Source organism: Choristoneura fumiferana, chromosome 5 (assembly GCF_025370935.1).
Source record: "Choristoneura fumiferana chromosome 5, NRCan_CFum_1, whole genome shotgun sequence".
NCBI lineage: Eukaryota > Metazoa > Arthropoda > Insecta > Lepidoptera > Tortricidae > Choristoneura > Choristoneura fumiferana.
In genome coordinates this window covers 21,719,307-21,737,089 of record NC_133476.1, presented here as the reverse complement: position 1 = coordinate 21,737,089, position 17,783 = coordinate 21,719,307, and the positions used below count along the sequence as shown (strand labels likewise).

The 17,783-nt window shown below is 42.0% G+C and overlaps 1 protein-coding gene across 1 annotated transcript in view; it reads left to right on the top strand.

Annotated features, from left to right (window-relative positions):
- Window positions 1-17,749, top strand: part of sprt (PDZ domain-containing protein sprite) — a 66,384-nt gene extending 48,635 nt beyond the window's left edge. Inside the window, 4 exon segments of the mRNA XM_074088411.1 lie at window positions 9,583-9,723; window positions 13,633-13,786; window positions 15,141-15,302; window positions 15,741-17,749. Coding sequence (XP_073944512.1) covers window positions 9,583-9,723; window positions 13,633-13,786; window positions 15,141-15,302; window positions 15,741-16,922 — 1,639 coding nt within the window. The 3' untranslated portion in view covers window positions 16,923-17,749.
- Window positions 17,750-17,783: the final 34 nt, after the last annotated feature.

Genomic DNA, 17,783 nt, shown 5'->3' with positions numbered 1-17,783 from the left:
ACTGCGAATTGGTTTTGCTGTGCGTGTGCGACCCGCGGCAGGGAATTAACTAACAGGCATCTGACAGTTAAATAACTGTTTCTAATTTCATAAATTGAAAATACAAACTGAAATATAGATGCACAGAAAAAACAGAAAAATAAGACCATCACTGGGAACTGGTCTTATTTTTCTGTTTTTCTGTGCATCTATATTTCAGTTTGTATTTTCAATTTCGGTTTTACGGGATGACCGTAAAAGTAAAAATTTGGAATTGAAATAAAAAATACAAAGATTCCAAAAAACCAATCTTAATCTAATTTCATACATTATATTTTGACATAATTACTTAATTAATACATTCATTTTGATCTCCCTACCAATCTTTAAGAGGAAATTAAACTGATTAAAGGAGTTTATGACGACGTTGATTACTTATGTTAATAATAGAACCGCTTAATTTGTATATTATAATCTCATTATAATAAATTAATTAATCAGTCTGCAGCTTGTTTTTATTATTAAGTTTTAGCTGATGACCTATTAGAAAATCACGCATGAAGAACTATAGGTAAACTTCATCTAATACAAGTAAGACCATCTGAATGCTTTTTGTCATTCACTCACATCGGATTATCGGATTGACGGATTGATTGAAAACTGAGATTGAAAACGTCCAATTCTCATTAGTCCGTCAGTATGAGAGGGTTACACGAGGGAGTTTCTCGATGAGGGCCAACAAAGATGTCGCTAGTGTCTCTGCTTAAGTGACTAAATAAGAAACAAACAAGCTGAGATTTGTGATGCATAGCATAGGAGAAATTTGTGTCTGTACTACTGTCCAGTGGTGGTGTGGGGGTAAAGCGCGCAACACGAGTATAGATTGGTCGAGTTTGTACGAGCAAAGTGACGTAAATGTGGCTTCCGCCACTTTATATGAATTGTTAAATGAAACAATGGAACGTCATGTTCCATCTAGGATCCCAGTTAACACTTTTTCTCGTTACAAGTACCCGAGTTGGTTTACAGCCGAGGTTATAAGAAACATAAAGCTGAAGCATTTTAATCTCATTAAGTTTCGTCAGTTTGGCCTTGAATTTAACTTACAGATGTTTCGCTTCTACAGAACTCGAACCAAAGAGTTAATCTCTATAGCATATAAACGCCATATGTCCACCTTGGAGCAGAATATTTTTCGTGAACCTAATAGTTTTTGGAAACATGTTAGGGACAAACAGAGTAGTAGAAAGCCCCAAGGTGTTTACACTTCTGGTAATGTAATGGTTGAGGGGCAGGAAGCGGCCAATTTGTTTGCACAATATTTTAGTTCTGTTTTTCACCCTGTATCTCCTAGGCTAAATTCGGATGATGCTGCGCGTATAGCGAATGAATACCCAAACAGCTCGGATATATCTTTGAGTCAAATAACTCCAGACGACCTAAGAAAAGCTTTTCGAAAGCTCAAAGCTGGTTCTGCTCCGGGACCGGACGGTATACCTTCTTTTCTGGTCAGGGACTGTATGCCGGCTCTGGAGCGGCCTCTATTGTTCATATTTAATTTGTCACTAAAAAATTGCATATATCCAAGTAAATGGAAAGTTTCTAAAGTCACTCCCATCCCAAAAGAAGCGTCATCCTCTGATATAAAAACACACAGGCCAATTGCTGTCCTCTCAGCTTTTGGGAAACTATTTGAGGTTATAATTAATAGGCATTTGTCGCGACAAATTTCGCCCTGTTTGGATGATTCTCAGCATGGGTTTCGTACTGGACGGTCGACAGTCACAAACAACTCAGTTTTTGCGGATTTCGTTCTCCGACATATGGACAGAGCAGGGCAGGTGGATGCAGCTTATTTCGATTTCCAGAAGGCCTTTGATATGGTGGACAACGACATTCTGCTTCGCAAGCTTTCATGCTTTGGATTCTCTCCAAGTCTGGTAAGATTTTTTGCCAGCTACCTGGGGATAGGAAGCAATACGTACAAGTATCTGGATACCGTTCGGCGGACTATTTCACTAGATCAGGAGTGAGTCAGGGAAGTACGCTTGGTCCGACCCTATTTCTCATCATGGTCAATGATCTTCCAACTGTTGTGAGACGTGCCGAGTGTCTCTTGTTCGCAGATGATTTGAAATTATTTTTACCTGTTAATGAACTCTCAGATTGTGACATGTTGCAAGCCGATATTGACTCTGTGTGGAATTGGGCTAATGAAAATAAGCTTTACTTCAACACCACTAAATGCAAGATCATCTCCTTTACACGATCCCCAAAGCAAGTTCAAGCCACATATTGTCTGAATCATACTCAGATAGTCCGTGTTCAGGGTATTCGAGACTTGGGTCTTACTCTTGATTCCAGGCTGGACTACCATGAACATATAATTTCGTCTTGCAAAAGAGCTAGTAAGTCTTTGGGTTTTATAATGAGAACATCGGCTCGATTCCAAAACCCCAAAGTTGTGCTAACCCTCTACTATGCCTTTGTTCGTAGCAAGTTAGAGTACAACTCCATAGTATGGGACCCGTTCGAGGAAAAATACAACTCTATGATAGAAAAGATACAGCGAAAATTCAATAGGTACTTGTATAAAAAGCTTTATGGGTATTACCCCTATATGTTTCCCTCTTTGTTTGTGGCGGGTATGGTTGGACAAGACACATTATGCTTTAGACGGAAAGCACATCTCTTGATGCACTACTGCTCTCTCCTACGTAATAGATTCGACAACCCGTCTGTGTTCGCGCTTCTTCAATTATTTGTGCCTGAACAATATGGTCGCACAGGGGTACGCCGCCGCCGTCGGCTCTTCGCTACCTTTAAAGGGTTCCGGACGCGCCGCGCTAGAAACTCGCCGACCGCAAGGGCGATTGAGCTTCTCAACTTATTGGTGACTCAGGTCCCAGATGCTGATGTATTCGCTGACCACTGGCAGTCACTTCTCAATAAAATAAGGAAATGTTTGTGTATGTCTGTTTAATGTAGTTATTTGTTATGTATCAATCTAGTACGTAAGTGTTTTGTAAGTTTAGCTAGTAATAGAGACGCTTTGGTGTATACTGTAAGTCTTTATTATGAATAAATGAATAAATAAATAAACACGGAATGCTGAGTACCTGGGTTCGATCAGTTTGTATTTTCGATACGGTTATTCTGTCGTCATTCTGACCAATGATGGATTGGACTGATGCCAGAATGAGCGCGTAACCGAATTCTAAGAACTCTCTCAATGTGACCCACTGAAAGTTGATACGCTGTGCGATCTCTGATCTCCAGCGCATACCGATAACGCACCAATCCCGACGTAAATATCTTCACGCTTTATAATAATTATAGGATATTTACCATGTTTTTCAGTGCAATTTGTAATATCAAAGCAATGCAATCCAAATTAAGCATATCTTTATCATCATCATCATCCCAGCCTATATACGTCCCACTGCTGGGCACAGGCCTCCTCTCAGAACAAGAGGGCTTGGGCCATAGTTCCCACGCGGGCCCAGTGCGGATTGGGAACTTCACACACACCATTGAATTGCTTCGCAGATTTGTGCAGGTTTCCTCATGATGTTTTCCTTCACCGCAAAGCTCGTGGTAAATTTCAAATGTAATTCCGCACATAAATTTCGAAAAACTCAAGAGGTGCGAGCCGGGGTTTGAACCCACGACCCTCTGCTTGAGAGGCGATAGGTCAAACCACTAGGCCACCACGGCTCTCAATCTTCAATTAACAGTAAAATTTGCTTTGAAATAAATAAATAATTAGTAATTTGTCGACCGGATGGCCAAGTGGTTAGAGAACCTGACTATGAAGCTTGAAGTCCGGGGTTCGATTCCCGGCCGGGGCAGATATTTGTATGAATAATACGAATGTTTATTCTCGGGGTCTTGGATGTTTAATATGTATTTAAGTATGTATTTATCTATATAAGTATGTTTATCCGTTGCCTAGTGTCCATAGTACAAGCTTTGCTTGATTTGGGACTAGGTCAATTGGTGTTAAGTGTCCCATGAAATTTTTTTAATCAATTGAATCGACTAAGGTATGTGTTTTGACTGCGCATAATTATTAAACAGTTTACTTTCACACTCACTTAATCAATCATAGAGTTAAATAGATACTTAATTCAAACGTCTTTATTTCAATTTTATACATCCTGGATTTCGCATATGCCTATGCGAATTCTTTATTGTTTTCCAAAGTGTCTAAAACAATAAAAAGCAGCCAGTCATATAAAAAAAATGTAGGCTCGCAGACTTCCGGTCCGGTATGATCATGATGCGTGAGCCGAGTAACGGCGCGATGCGACGCAGGCGCACTTCAGATCTCGTTAGAGAATTAACGTCTATTTACCCGCTGTGTGCCGCGCCCGCGCCGTCCGACGCTCGTCACTTAAAGGCGGCCTAAAATTTAAGAATTCGCGATAAATGTAATGTCGTTTATTGAATCGCTTAAATGCTCAAAAATACCTGAAAATGCTCTAAAACCCTTAGAATGCCTCTATTGAGTAGGTGTTTTTGTAATTTGACGCAATCACTGCTGAATATCAATCTAATCTCAATGAAACGTTTGCATTGAAAATTATATTTTCTCAAAAATGACCGTAAAAGTTGACATTATTCTTTACATATCAGAAGGTGAAGTGCATAGTTTACGATCAGCGAAAATTAAAAAGTTAAAAGGATTGCAGGCGCGCTAGCTCGACAATAATGAATTAGCGCGCCTGCAATCAGTCACATTTTTTTTTTAAGTTAAAAAGGCCATGGAAATGTTGGCACAAGTCGTATACAGCCAAGTCTAATGGCCGGTATCAGATATTTAGTTGGAACTCCGGACTTTTTCTAATGAGTCTGAAATAGCTTGTGGTGTTTTCGGTGGAAAAATACACCTGCAGTTTATTTTTAATGAAAAAAGGCGGGAAAGCATACAAAAATGTTGGAATAAAATTAAATTTTACAATATATTTTGAGAAAAAGTTTATTCTATTTCAGAATTATTCACCATTTTTGAGAAAAGCTTTATATTAGTCTCGGCTGGAATAGAAATTGCTGGCTTCGTATTAGTTAAACGGACTCGCAAGCTCGTCCGTTTAATACTCATACTCAGCCAGCAATTGCCTACTTCCAGGCCACGACAATAATCTACTATTAACGTGTCTCCAGAGTAATGTACATAGTTATAAAGTACCTACCAGTATACTTAACATTTTAATCTAGTTAACTGACCGACGCTAGACCCCGAAGTAAATCTAATATTATATTTACTGTTAAAAATTGTCGCCTGACACTCGCGCCACATCCCGACATTAGCGTAAAATGGTGTGCCATCAACTCAGACGCTGTTTGAAACGCAACAAGTGGGTAATAACGATATACATACTTACCGAAATAATACGTGAGCCACAAAGAATTACTTGTGCGTTTGTTTCCATTTGCATAAGAATACTTGAGCGTTAACTAGACCACACTAGACTATACAACAAAAGAGTGAAACAAATTGCCTGTTGTGACAACAAGAGAATACAACACAGTGTCATTATTTAATTACAAAGACGGTTTTTTAATTATTTGGGAGTGAAGCAAAGATACATTAAACGTCAAGGTTTGTACCTTACATCTAGGTACGTTGATACAAAGCCCTATGGGGCTCTAGGGGGGATATTTTACATCACCAGGAGACGGTCTGTTGATGATGATGAAGATTGATTTGCTTTAAAATTTGAATAGTACCTAACAATAAAGTCTATGAAGTTCTGTTTTATTTGAGCGGCGCTATGGATATGCAGTTCGAAATTAATTTAAGTACCTAACCTACCTACCTACTTAGTTTTGATTTGGGTTGTTTGTTAGGTGTTTCTCTCTAGAACGGATATCTACTTAAGTATCGGAAGAAATTAGATACTTACACGTGAAAACGCAAACTGATTGCACCACAGGTAAGGACGGTCTTTAAAAGCCGTTTTATTATCGTCATGGGCGACGTGAGTGCAGTCTCGATAATTAGAAGCCGTTATAAACAGTAGTTGGGTGGTGGGTTCTGTCTGTGGCGCGGCGGTCCCTTCACACACAAATCACGCGCTACAGTCGGCCGCGAAACCGCGGTTTTCACACAATTTTGAAGAGTTACGACGCTTTTTTGCTGATCGCGTATACATCACAGTCACTCATTAGGCGTCTTTGGTCGACAGTTAACTATTTAATAATATGTAAGTATAATAACTTGCAAGTGAATGTAACCTGCGTTCCAGTTTCAGTTGTAAGACGAATAAAAATTTACATGTTTTAAAAGAAACGCAACTGTTTATTAAATATAACTTTTGTATTAAATGTAATATTTACACCACTATTTAAAATCAATTAGGTATTCATTATACAGATGGCCACCCGGTATTTGTATGAAGTAAATGCTTTAATAGCTCTACCAAAGAATACTAATGGCTCTACCATAGTAGAACGCTTACACGGCTTAGCTTAATAAGCGCTCCTGTACCTCCTTTGCTAGAACGGCTTACATAAGGAGGGGGGTACATTATAATACCTATCCCGGAGCATCAATTTCCCTGGTTTCGTTCGCTTCGCTGCGCGCACGCCACAACGTGGGAACTGCTTAACTTTATTGAAATAAAACACGAACGGAAAATGTGGGAGACACTTAGCTTTTATAATAAACATTTTGAGCTTATTTCTGTGTTATGTTTATCTTTTTTAGACACCAGACAACCTTTGACCATTCATTACGTGGACTAGAAATTGGGTTAATTCTCCTGAACTAGATTACGTACTAATAATTATTTTTAGTTAGGTTCCTTAGCCACGTTCAGGCAATCATAATATATCTTTTGAAAGTTTGTTTCCATACAAATACCGTCGGGATCAAGACGAAAAAATCCTATAATCGCCTGTACCTTAAAGTTGTTTAATTTTGTTTTTCATAGAAAATATTAAAAACTAAACTACTTAAAGACTCGGTTTTGAAAATGCTGAACTCTCATTATACTCATAATTTGACGTCCTTATGCGCAAAAAGGCTTTAAAATTAAATATAAGTTAGGTTATGTATTGGCCTAACTAGCCATTATAACTTTATATCACTTTCAGATTTCGCATAAGTAGGTATATAGGTACGACATTATCGAATGAAACACTAATCTAAGTTTTGCTCCGCTTAAATAAATCTCTTCAACGATTTCGCCCATGATTTGAATTAGTAATGCACACTATGGTGTTGGCGAAACCTGTTCTCGCGCACCTAGGTGTTACCGTGGGCGCGGGACAAAGGGCGGCGCGGGCGCAGCCGGTGACCTTCGCGCCGTAGGGCGACCGCCCTGCGCCCACTGCTTGGGAATTGGGTTAAGTTAGTTAATAACTTGAAGTGGAGAGCAAAAATTTTGTTCTTTGATATTTAGCTGGAAAAAGGACTTTTTAAATTACTGTTTGAAGTTCAGAAGGTGGACGAAAGAAATCAGTATAAGAATGAGCCTCATGTATTATGTACCTAAATATAATATGAGTAAGTCCTTCAAAAAGCCGTGGTGGCCTAGTGGTTTGACCTATCGCCTCTCAAGCAGAGGGTCGTGGATTCAAACCCCGGCTCGCACCTCTGAGTTTTTCGAAATTCATGTGCGGAATTACATTTGAAATTTGCCACGAGCTTTGAGCTTTCCCAATCCGCACTGGGCCCGCGTGGGAACTATCGCCCAAGCCCTCTTGTTCTGAGAGGAGGCCTGTGCCCAGCAGTGGGACGTATATAGGCTGGGATGATGAAGTCCTTGATATTTTTTGTGAGAAATATCTGTGATGCCGTTTGTATTTATTCTAACGAAAGAAGCAGATGTGGCATCTCGGAATTGCATATATAAGATAACAGGAACTTAACAGAGAGCTGTGGAACAGCCTCTTAACGCTCGAGTATCAAATACTTGTTCGACTTTATCGACTCTACTATCTCAACGAAAGTTCGTTCGAAAAAAATGAGGTCTGCAAAGGTTGCGTTTTTTTGTCATTCATTTGTATTTTTTTTTCTTAAATTATAAGTTGGAAACTCGGAACTCTCCACACGTATGAATGATTTACGATACCACAGCACAGTTTGAAATATTAAATTGCCATTTTTACAAAATAGGTTGATACAATTTAAAAACTGGCTTCGTTTCTGACTTGAACTTGAGAGAGTACCTACAACTCTTGAACGTATATCCTTGATATGAACCCAAATGATGGAGGCACGTGCGGTCAGTGCCCCGCGAGCCCAACCGTGACCGCCCTTCCCTGTCTACCTGCTGGTAGGTATGTGGGTACACCGCGCAAGGACTCGTGCGCACTCGGCCGTGGCCCGGCCCGTCCGATGCGGATTATTTGGCGGAGCTTTTTTTGCATAATTGATAATAAAGAATAGAATTGCAATGATTTTCGTGGAAACCTACGTACGTTATGTATTTATATATTATGCTATTTTCTGTAATTTTATCGGGTATGTAAGTGGTTCATTATAGGAAAAAGTGAGATTTTTTAATTAATGAACTAGTGTGAGGGCACCAGTCATGGACAGGAACCAATAATGGAATATTTTTTCCGCTAACCCAGAAACGGGTGCTACTTTTTCTAAAACTAATAACACTTATGTGCATATAACTGATGATCATAACTGGTAAAGTTCATGAATGGCTGTGCTTAACGTGTCCATGATTGGTGCCGTCACTATATGTAATGGAATTAATGATATGGACTTCTACAAAGTACCTAAAGCTTAAATGATCACAGTAAATACCTAACAATAATCTGTAATCATCACTTCAACGATATTTTTTATTTAACTACCTATAGGTACCCATAAAATTTTATTATGAGCAAAGTCAAAGTCAAAATATCTTTATTCAATTTAGGCTATAACAAGCACTTATGAATGTCAAAAAAAAATCTACCACCGGTTCGGAAAAACCTCTGCTGAGAAGAATCCGGCAAGAAACTCAACGAGGTATATATATATATTTTTTTTAAAACAGATTTACAATATTATTAAATGATATGTATACTTACATCACAAGTATTTAACACAACTTTATTTTTAACACAGTAGGTTCGCTATTTGAAGGGATCGCTAATGCGGATCGGAATTATTTCCAAATATCCCTGTCCATGATATAATCATTAACTTTATAATACGCCTTTGATATTAATGTCTTCTTGACAATAGATCTGAATTTTGTATCCGTTTCATTTATAATATTTTTTGGAATTTTATTATAAAAACGTATGCAATTTCCCAGAAAAGACTTTTTGGTTTTAGCCAGTCTGTAAGATGGAACTTTAAGCTTCCCTGTGTTTCTAGTAGCCTTTGGCTTATCGACGTTAGTGGGAAAATCACATATGTTCCTCCTAACATACATGATTATTTTCAAAACATAAAGCGACGGCAGGGTTAGGATATCTGTTTCCTTAAAAAAAGAGCTTTCCATTTCTAATACATTGTCATGACTTCCGCGTCATTCTTGCAATGTTAACATCATAATTACTTTCCTACTGCTCCCGTTCGATTATCCAAACCTTCACCCACGTGTTCGAAGTTCCAACAGCATCATCTGACTGGCTTTTTTGTTCCAGCACGGTGCGCGAGCTGGGCGGCAGCGCGACGCTGGTGGCGGCGGAGGCGCGCGAGGGCGCGTGGGGCGCTGCGCCGGCGCCGCGCGGCGGCCTGCTGCTCGACTGGGCACGGGACAACCCGGCGCTGCGGCAAGGCGACAGGTACTAAACCCTTTTTCATCTTCCCTGAACAACGTCATCATCATCACCATCATACCTATATCAGCCGTAGGACGTAGGACGTCCACTATTGGATCTCCTCCATACTCTAGATCTAGATAACTACAGCTTAGGATATCACAAAATTAATTAGGAATATTTCAGCCACTTGTTCGGTACGTGTCAACGTACTGAATACGTAGCCTTGCTTGTAGAGCGGTTTCAGATTAACGTTTCTTTTGCACGTATGCGGTCGTTTTCGGCATACGCACTTACACGCGCGCTAGATTAAACCGAACGCGCGTGTACGAGCTCATTTCTGCGTGTTCAACGCTTGAAAGAAACAAAATTGCACCTATACGCGCGTACACGCGCTTCCAAAAACAAGGTTATACACGCAAATAAAATGCTAATCTGAAACCGCCCATTGTAATAAGAACTACTTAGCTTTAACCCGTAGTTAACCCGAGTTATTACGTATTTTGACAATTATGATAAAGTAATTTGCTGAAATAAAAATTTCAAGCGGAAACTTAAGTAAGATAGTTTGGGTCGCAGATCCCATGCGGGCCCGTGAGAATAGGTATATCATTGCAACACTAAACCTAGTAAAATATAATGATAATTTTCATATATAATTTCACAGTGGAGTTGGAACTAGAGTAGCTTAAGGATCATAAGTGCACGAAGAAGACATTTTCCAAAATTTCCTTTTATTCTGTTATACCTCCTAGACCAATTATCTAGAACTAGTCAATTTCTTACTTTTCTAATGTTCAAAGCTACTTCAAACATAGGTAAATGCGATGAGTGCCTAATCTGTGATCGCTAGGGACTAAAGCACGCCTGCGCCTGCGCAGCAAGCTCGCCGGCGCGGGGTCGGCGCAATCAGCTCATCGCCGATGGTATCGCCCGCAGCGCCGCCTGATTGGCCGGGCCGTGGCGTATGCGCAAGAAGTCTATTTCCAGCGGAACGTGTTTTTGCAATTTTCTGACATGTAACTAAATAACGACGCGTGTAAGATATACGATAACATGAGATGATAATTATGGATTACTAGCTGTTGCTTGCGACTTCGTCTGCGAAGAATTAATTTATCGCATGGACTAATATTATTTTTTTCGGGGTAAAAGGTATTATTTATATTCATCGGCCAATATTATGTAAGTATGCAAAGTTTCATGGCAATCGGTTCAGTTGTTCAAGCAAAACAAACTCCCTTTCGCATTTATAATGTTAAGTAAGGATGACAATGTTATTATTCATAAAACATTTATGTTTGCAAACTTTTTATTGCACGTAAAAAATAAAAAAAAGATACAAGTACACAGAAAGAAATACAAAGGCGAACTTATCCCTAATAAAGGATCTCTCCCAGCTGGCTAAATGCTAGCTGGCGCTAGCTAGCATTTAGTGTAGTTACACTACAACCTAGACTAGGTACTTACACTGTCCTATTCCTAGACCAAGAGCCACTGTCCAATAAATTTTCGTATGTCGTATCCGTACTAATGTGTCTGTCTGTTACCTCTTCAGGCTTAAACCGCTGCACCGATTTTTCCGAAATTTGGCATAGCAGTGGCGTAGCTACCAAGGGGCTAGGCGGGGCAGTGCCCCGGGGCCCTCAAGCTCAGGGGGCCCTTGAAATTCTGCTTTATAGCTGATGATAAAGTTGCTTAGCATTTTTAAAGTATTTGTATATATAATGATTTTAACCTTACCAGTTTTGATAGCAGTGGGCCCCATTTTTTTATTTGCCCCAGGGCCCTAGGTTACCTAGCTACGCCACTGTGGCATAGGTAGGTAGAGATAGTTTGAAACTATTTAAAGGAAATAGGATAGTTTTACCACGTAAAAATTGCATAGTTCCCGCGGGAAAGCTATAAATGAATTCTTCGCAGCTTTACTGTAAAAAGGACTATATTGTAGGCAAATAACGCAGTTGCAGCGAATGAATGGGTCGCCGGCGGGGCCCATTTGTCGCCGTCTCATTTAAATGCGCGCTGCGCAGGCGCCGCGCAAACTACATTTTTTGTCATTCCAGTTATTAGTGACAAATTATTACTGCGTGTAAACAAATTACCTCTCATGGAAGCAAGATTATTAAACTTTAATAGTTTTAGTTCATTAGGACTTACTTTTATAAATAATGACCAACATATTTAAGAACAGATGTACGTACCCAGCTAATACTTGTTTCGTTTACGAACATTTATAGACAAAATACCACAAACGGGACTTATCACGTTAAAACACACGAGTAATATTTAGCTCGACGTTTCGACCACATTACAGTGGTCGTGGTCACGATTAAACTGAAATGTAGGGTGTCCTTCGCACTAGTACCCGCACTTAATCACAAAAAATAAATATTATTCGTGTGTTTTAGCGTGGCATAGCCGTTTGTGGTATTTTGAATGAGTAAAAATCACGCAAGTTTAAAACGTTTTACTAACATTTATTATTTTCCTACCCCAATTACCTCTTACTCGAGTTTTTTTTAAACAATTATTTTTCTAACTCACAGTAACATGTGGGTGGAGTTCAAAAAGGTTACATTATTAAGTTAACCGGTAGGTAGTTTACCATACAAAACGAACTGACTCAAAAAGTCGCGCTCCTTCGAGGACACAGGCGTGTCATTCCTGACGCTATTAATTCACCCTATCTGTCAGCGCAGACGCACTCTGTCCACCGCCATCGCGTCCACTCCGCGTTTATCACATTAGTCCCTGTCAACTAGAACGTGTATTATTACCGTCGCTTTACATAAATTTAATCGCCCATTACGCAACTTAGAACTAGTTGGTGTGAATCTCTTGAATGCGATGACGACCCGGATTAGGAACTTTCACAATAAGAGTCTGCAAATGATCCTACTGATGGAAAGATAAGATAGCAATTACTTAGACATAGTTGGCGGGCGCGGGCGCACGCGTAGCGCTCTCTTTCACACGATGCACGCAAAGATTGATGTTACAATTTCTTCGTGCTCATGGCAAAAACGCCATGCACGAAAGCAGCGCGAGCACGCCATTGCGCCGGTACCGAAGCCACATTGTTTAAAATCCAATTCAATTTAAGAAAAGTAGATGCCGAAAGTTCTTGGTCGAGCGATAATGATAATAAGTTAATGTTAAAGCCGTATTTCTCCACATTTCTCATACATGCCTAGGAGTACCTACTCATTGTTGATGTAGGTACAATCGCCATCATAAACATCGAAGCTGTCTGGACTGGATGGCCAAAATATCTGGACAACACTTAGGTACGCGCTACTTACTTTAGGTACAGGCGCGGATCAAAGCCTCAAAAACCGGCCAAGAGCGTGTCGGACACGCCCAAACTAGGGTTCCGTAGCCATTACGAAAAAAATAAGTAATATTTTTCTGAGGATTTCGTATTTTATACGGAATCTTCCAAGTTTAGGTATATTTTATGCCTTAGGCTGCTATTTACTCATAAACTACTAGTAATTCTCAAGCAAACTTAGCCGTTATAGTTTTCCTTGAAAGTTTGTACCATCCTGAATTTTTTAAATTTTTTTCCACCCACCGGTTTAAATTTTAGAGGGGGGGGGGGGAGTTGAATATTTCGCAAACAAATCAGTGAATCGAAAAATCGTCTTACCAAACCGATAATGGTTTTAAAAGACCATGAACAATCATGACTCATTGATGAACAACTTTTAAACTTGATTATTTCCCTTTTTCCGCGCATCAAGACATTGGCCATCCAAGCATCTCGATAGACCGTTTAAATCTTACCTAAGTTAGGTACGTCTCCTATAGAATGCGTCAACGTTAGTCAACTAGCCTCTATCCTCAACTTAAAACTGCTTATAAACTTTGAGTATTCAAAGCTTATAATAGAAACGAACAAAAACTGCATCGATTTCTCTTAAATTCCAGGTTAGTGGAAGTGAACGGCACGGCCGTGGTGTCGTGCCGCAGCGTGGATGAGCTGGCGCGCGCGGCGAGCGCGGCGGCGCCGGCGCAGCTCGTGCTGCTACGCGGCGCGTCCACGCCCGACGCGCCGCAGCCGCCGCCAAACACCTTGACACAGGTTCGTACACCTATCTTCATAGGGTTTTCCTACAAATAAACACGGTACGATATCGCATAGTGTCGTGGAAATTTACGAACAATTGCACCGTGATTTCGAAGCTATTCGGGTAATAAATTATTGATTTTCTTTATTAATTGTCATCGAGTATTTTTATAAATCATCCTCATCATCAGCCGGAAAACGTCTACGTCTCTCGAACAAAATAGCCCTTAGTAGGTGTGGTAGCCCTTGCATCGCCTACAACTCGCCAACACCCGAGTCTTGAGTTTATTTGATTTACCTACGTGAACATTTTTGTTGACATGGTATGTACATGGTAGATTTTGTTACAGTTTTCAGGTTATCTAGTAGAAGTACAGGACGTTTAAAAAATTATCAAAAAACGGCTAAGAGCGTGTCGGACACGCCCGAAATAGGGTTCCGTAGCCATGGCGAAAAAATTAAGTAATATTTTTTTAAGGATTTCGTATTTTGTCCGGAATATTCCAAGTTTAGGTACCTATATTTTATACCTTAGGCTGCTAGTTACTCTTAAACTACTAATAATTCTCAAGAAAACTTAATCTTTATAGTTTTCCTTGTAAGTTTAACCCACCGGTTTAGATTTTAGAGGGGGGGACGCTCGATTTTAATGAAAATTTGCACTTTAAAGTTGAATATTTTGCAAAAAAATCACTGAATCGAAAAATCGTTTTAGCAACCCTGTAATGGTTTTAAAAGACCTATCCAACGATACCCCATACTACAAGACCGGATGAGAAAAAAAAATCACCCCCACTTTACGTCCATGGGAGGTACTATAAAAAAATTTTTAAAAATTTTTTTATTGTACCATTTCGTCGGCATAGTTTACATATATATTCGTGCAAAATTACAGCTGCTTACAGCTTTTAGCATTTATAGTCCCTGAGCAAAGCCGCGGACGAACAGACAGACAGCGACAGACAGACGTGGCGAAACTATAAAGGTTACGTATATGCCATTTTGGCTACGGAACCCTAAAAAGTCATCAAATTCTACAATCTATTCATAACAAAATGTGAACACGGATAGGTATGAGACGGTTGAAACGATCGAATACCTTCCGGTTCATGGTGCGCCACTTTATTGACATACTACTACGACTTACTACGACTTTGTGCGACTATACCCTGTCCAGACGGAGCGTTCGACGCGCGAGGGCACTCGCGCATAGAGACAGGCGTGTACCCGAGGTACTAGGGCTACACACACCCCGTCCAGATGCTTTCGCGTGCCGAGCATCTGGACGGGATGTATGTAGCTCTAGTGCCCTCACGCGCCAAACGTTCCGTCTGGACCGGGTCATAGCAGCTACTGGTGCGCATTGCAGAACGAGGCGCAGTCGCTAAGGGCGGAGCTGGGCCAGCTGCGCGCGGCGGCGGAGCGGGCGCAGCGCGCCAAGGACGGGCTGCGCGCCGACAACACCAGGCTCACGCACCGCATCTCCTACCTCGAGGACCAGGTGGCAGAGCTGCTGGCGCGCCATCCGCAGGTGACACCACCAAACCGTTTACAATTCTTAGATGGCGAAGAGAACAGACCCAAATTACGAATAAAGCCAACACACTGCGGTTTAGAATTTTCCTGTTTTTTTTTGTATTAAACAAATATTGTAACTTAGTTGGTAAATTCATTCTTTAGGTTGCACGAGGCCGTAGCCCTAAGTATTTCATAATTTTAACTTGATTGTGTCACGCACGTGCCCCCAAAAAAAAGGATCTTGACAAACAGACGGGCAACGAAACTGTATTAGTTCCGGTACGGCAATCTAAGAGACCCCTCATGTTAATTTGATCCACTTCGAGACCATCGGTAGAGACAAAAGCTACCTACATTAACAGCCCCTTTTTTAGCGCAAATTAAAATTCTAAAATCTCACTAAGATACCAAGCTGTTTCTATTCTACAGCGTGCATTTGCTCATATTCCAGCTCCAATCGGTCAGCAGCAGCGACAGCTGCATAACGGTCAACAAGAGCACGAAGAACGTGACCAACATCAGCATCAGCTCGGAGCCGCAGGTCAGGAGCCCCAAGTCAGAGGTGCAGGTGTTCCAGAAGGGGCCCGACATCACGGCCCTCGTGGCCAAGCTGCCGGGGCTGGAGGGCGAGACTGCGCTGCCACTGCTGCGGCCGCGCTCCAACGCGTCGGGCGCGTCCTCGCGCGCCGCGCCCTCGCCGCCGCCGCCGCGCGCGCACTCCGCGCACAGCCTGGAGCCGCGCGCGCGCATGCGCCACTCTCTGTCGCACCACTGCGTGCACGCCGCCGCCGCCGCCGACTACAGCGCCGAGACCGATGCCGCCATCCGCATGATCGAGCGCAACCAGCGACACATGGAGAAGCAGCGGCTCAAGGCCGACAAGCTGTCGCGGACCAAGCACGACGACCGCTTCCGCTCCGACAGCGACCTGGACGCGCGCGACCGCCCCGACCGCCACCTGGAGATCAAGAAGGCCGCCGACCGGATCGAGGAGAGCATCAAGAAGACCAACTGGGCGGAGCGCAAGACGATGTCCATCATCGAGCAGCTGAAACGCTCGCAGCGCCTGCGCAAGCTCAAGAAGAACGACAGCGCCGAGGACGTGCGCGCCGACTGCGAGCGGCACCACCTGCACCACCGGATAGACGGCAAGGTGCTCGAGAACGCGCACAAGTCCAGCCGGCGGACGTCCAAGCTGCACTCCCGGAGCGCCAAGTCGTCCGAGTTCGAGTCCGAATGCTCCGACTACCCGGTCGGGGACGCGTACGGCAGCTCGCCGCGCGGCGACTACGGCTCCGAGAGCTGCTCCACGCGGCTCAGCCACTACAGGAAGAACGAGGGCGACGGCAAGGCGCGCCCCACGCCGCCGCGCAAGCCGCTGCGGCTGTCGCTGCACCGGGCGCGCAGCGCGCACTCGCTGCCCAACGGCAGCGAGCCGGAGACGCCGGGCCGGCCGGCCATAGGGGACGGCGAGCCCGGCAAGAAGCCCGTCAAGCGCACGCACGCCGGGGAGCGCTGGCGCGAGCCGCGCGGGGGGGACGCGCGCGCCACGCCGCGCCCCGCGCGCCGCCTCGCCTGCCGCGCGCCCGCCGCCGACGAACTCTACGACGACCACGAACCCAAGTGGTGCTAGCTGACGCCCCTACTTGCCATTGGTCATGCCGACAGCATACTCGTAAACAATAAGAATAACCAGATACGCAACATGGACGCAATAAGCAACATTTCAAGATCTCTTTGTTTTACTTCTGTGATTATACTGAAGGGATCATATTAGCGAGTGCCTAAGTTAAATATTGAAACAGATGAAAACTATCAAGTAATAGTAAATTAAAATTAGTGAAGGAAAATTCACTCAAAGATGTGTTTATATTTTCTAAATTAAACAAGTGAAAATCGGCGGCATAACCTCAGTCGGTATGTAAACCAGATGTAAGTGACGAAAAAACAGTGGTGTTCAGTTAAATTTATATGGGGTCAATAAACTGAGCTTATTATTGTCACTTCAGTAATAGTAATAGGTAAATAATTGTAAACTTCACTGCTGTCAATAGGTACAAAGAGAGACAAATTCTAACAAACTATATTATGTGCCAATCAATTGTTTGAAATGACAATTACATCAGCAGTGTACATACGAAAAGGTTTTTATAACAAAAATGCAGTGAAACGAGACATTCAGATTGTACTGAGAAAAAAAAAGGGTAGTACTTAAAGAGGCTAATTTAGATGAGACTTTAATATCTGTTTTCATAATATATTTTGTATTTAAATTTACATTCATATCAATAGAGACTATTAAACTGAGATGTATTATAGGAATACATCACTTCAAATGTGACTGCAAAGAAACTAAGGTTGTTCAAAAGTTTTAACTGAGTTTAGTTAGCGTGTAAGATAGCATAGCTGTTCGCACAGTGTACTGTACATTGACATGTACATACAGATGTTACTATCATAGCACCCACCGCGTAAATACTCACCTAGGTACCTT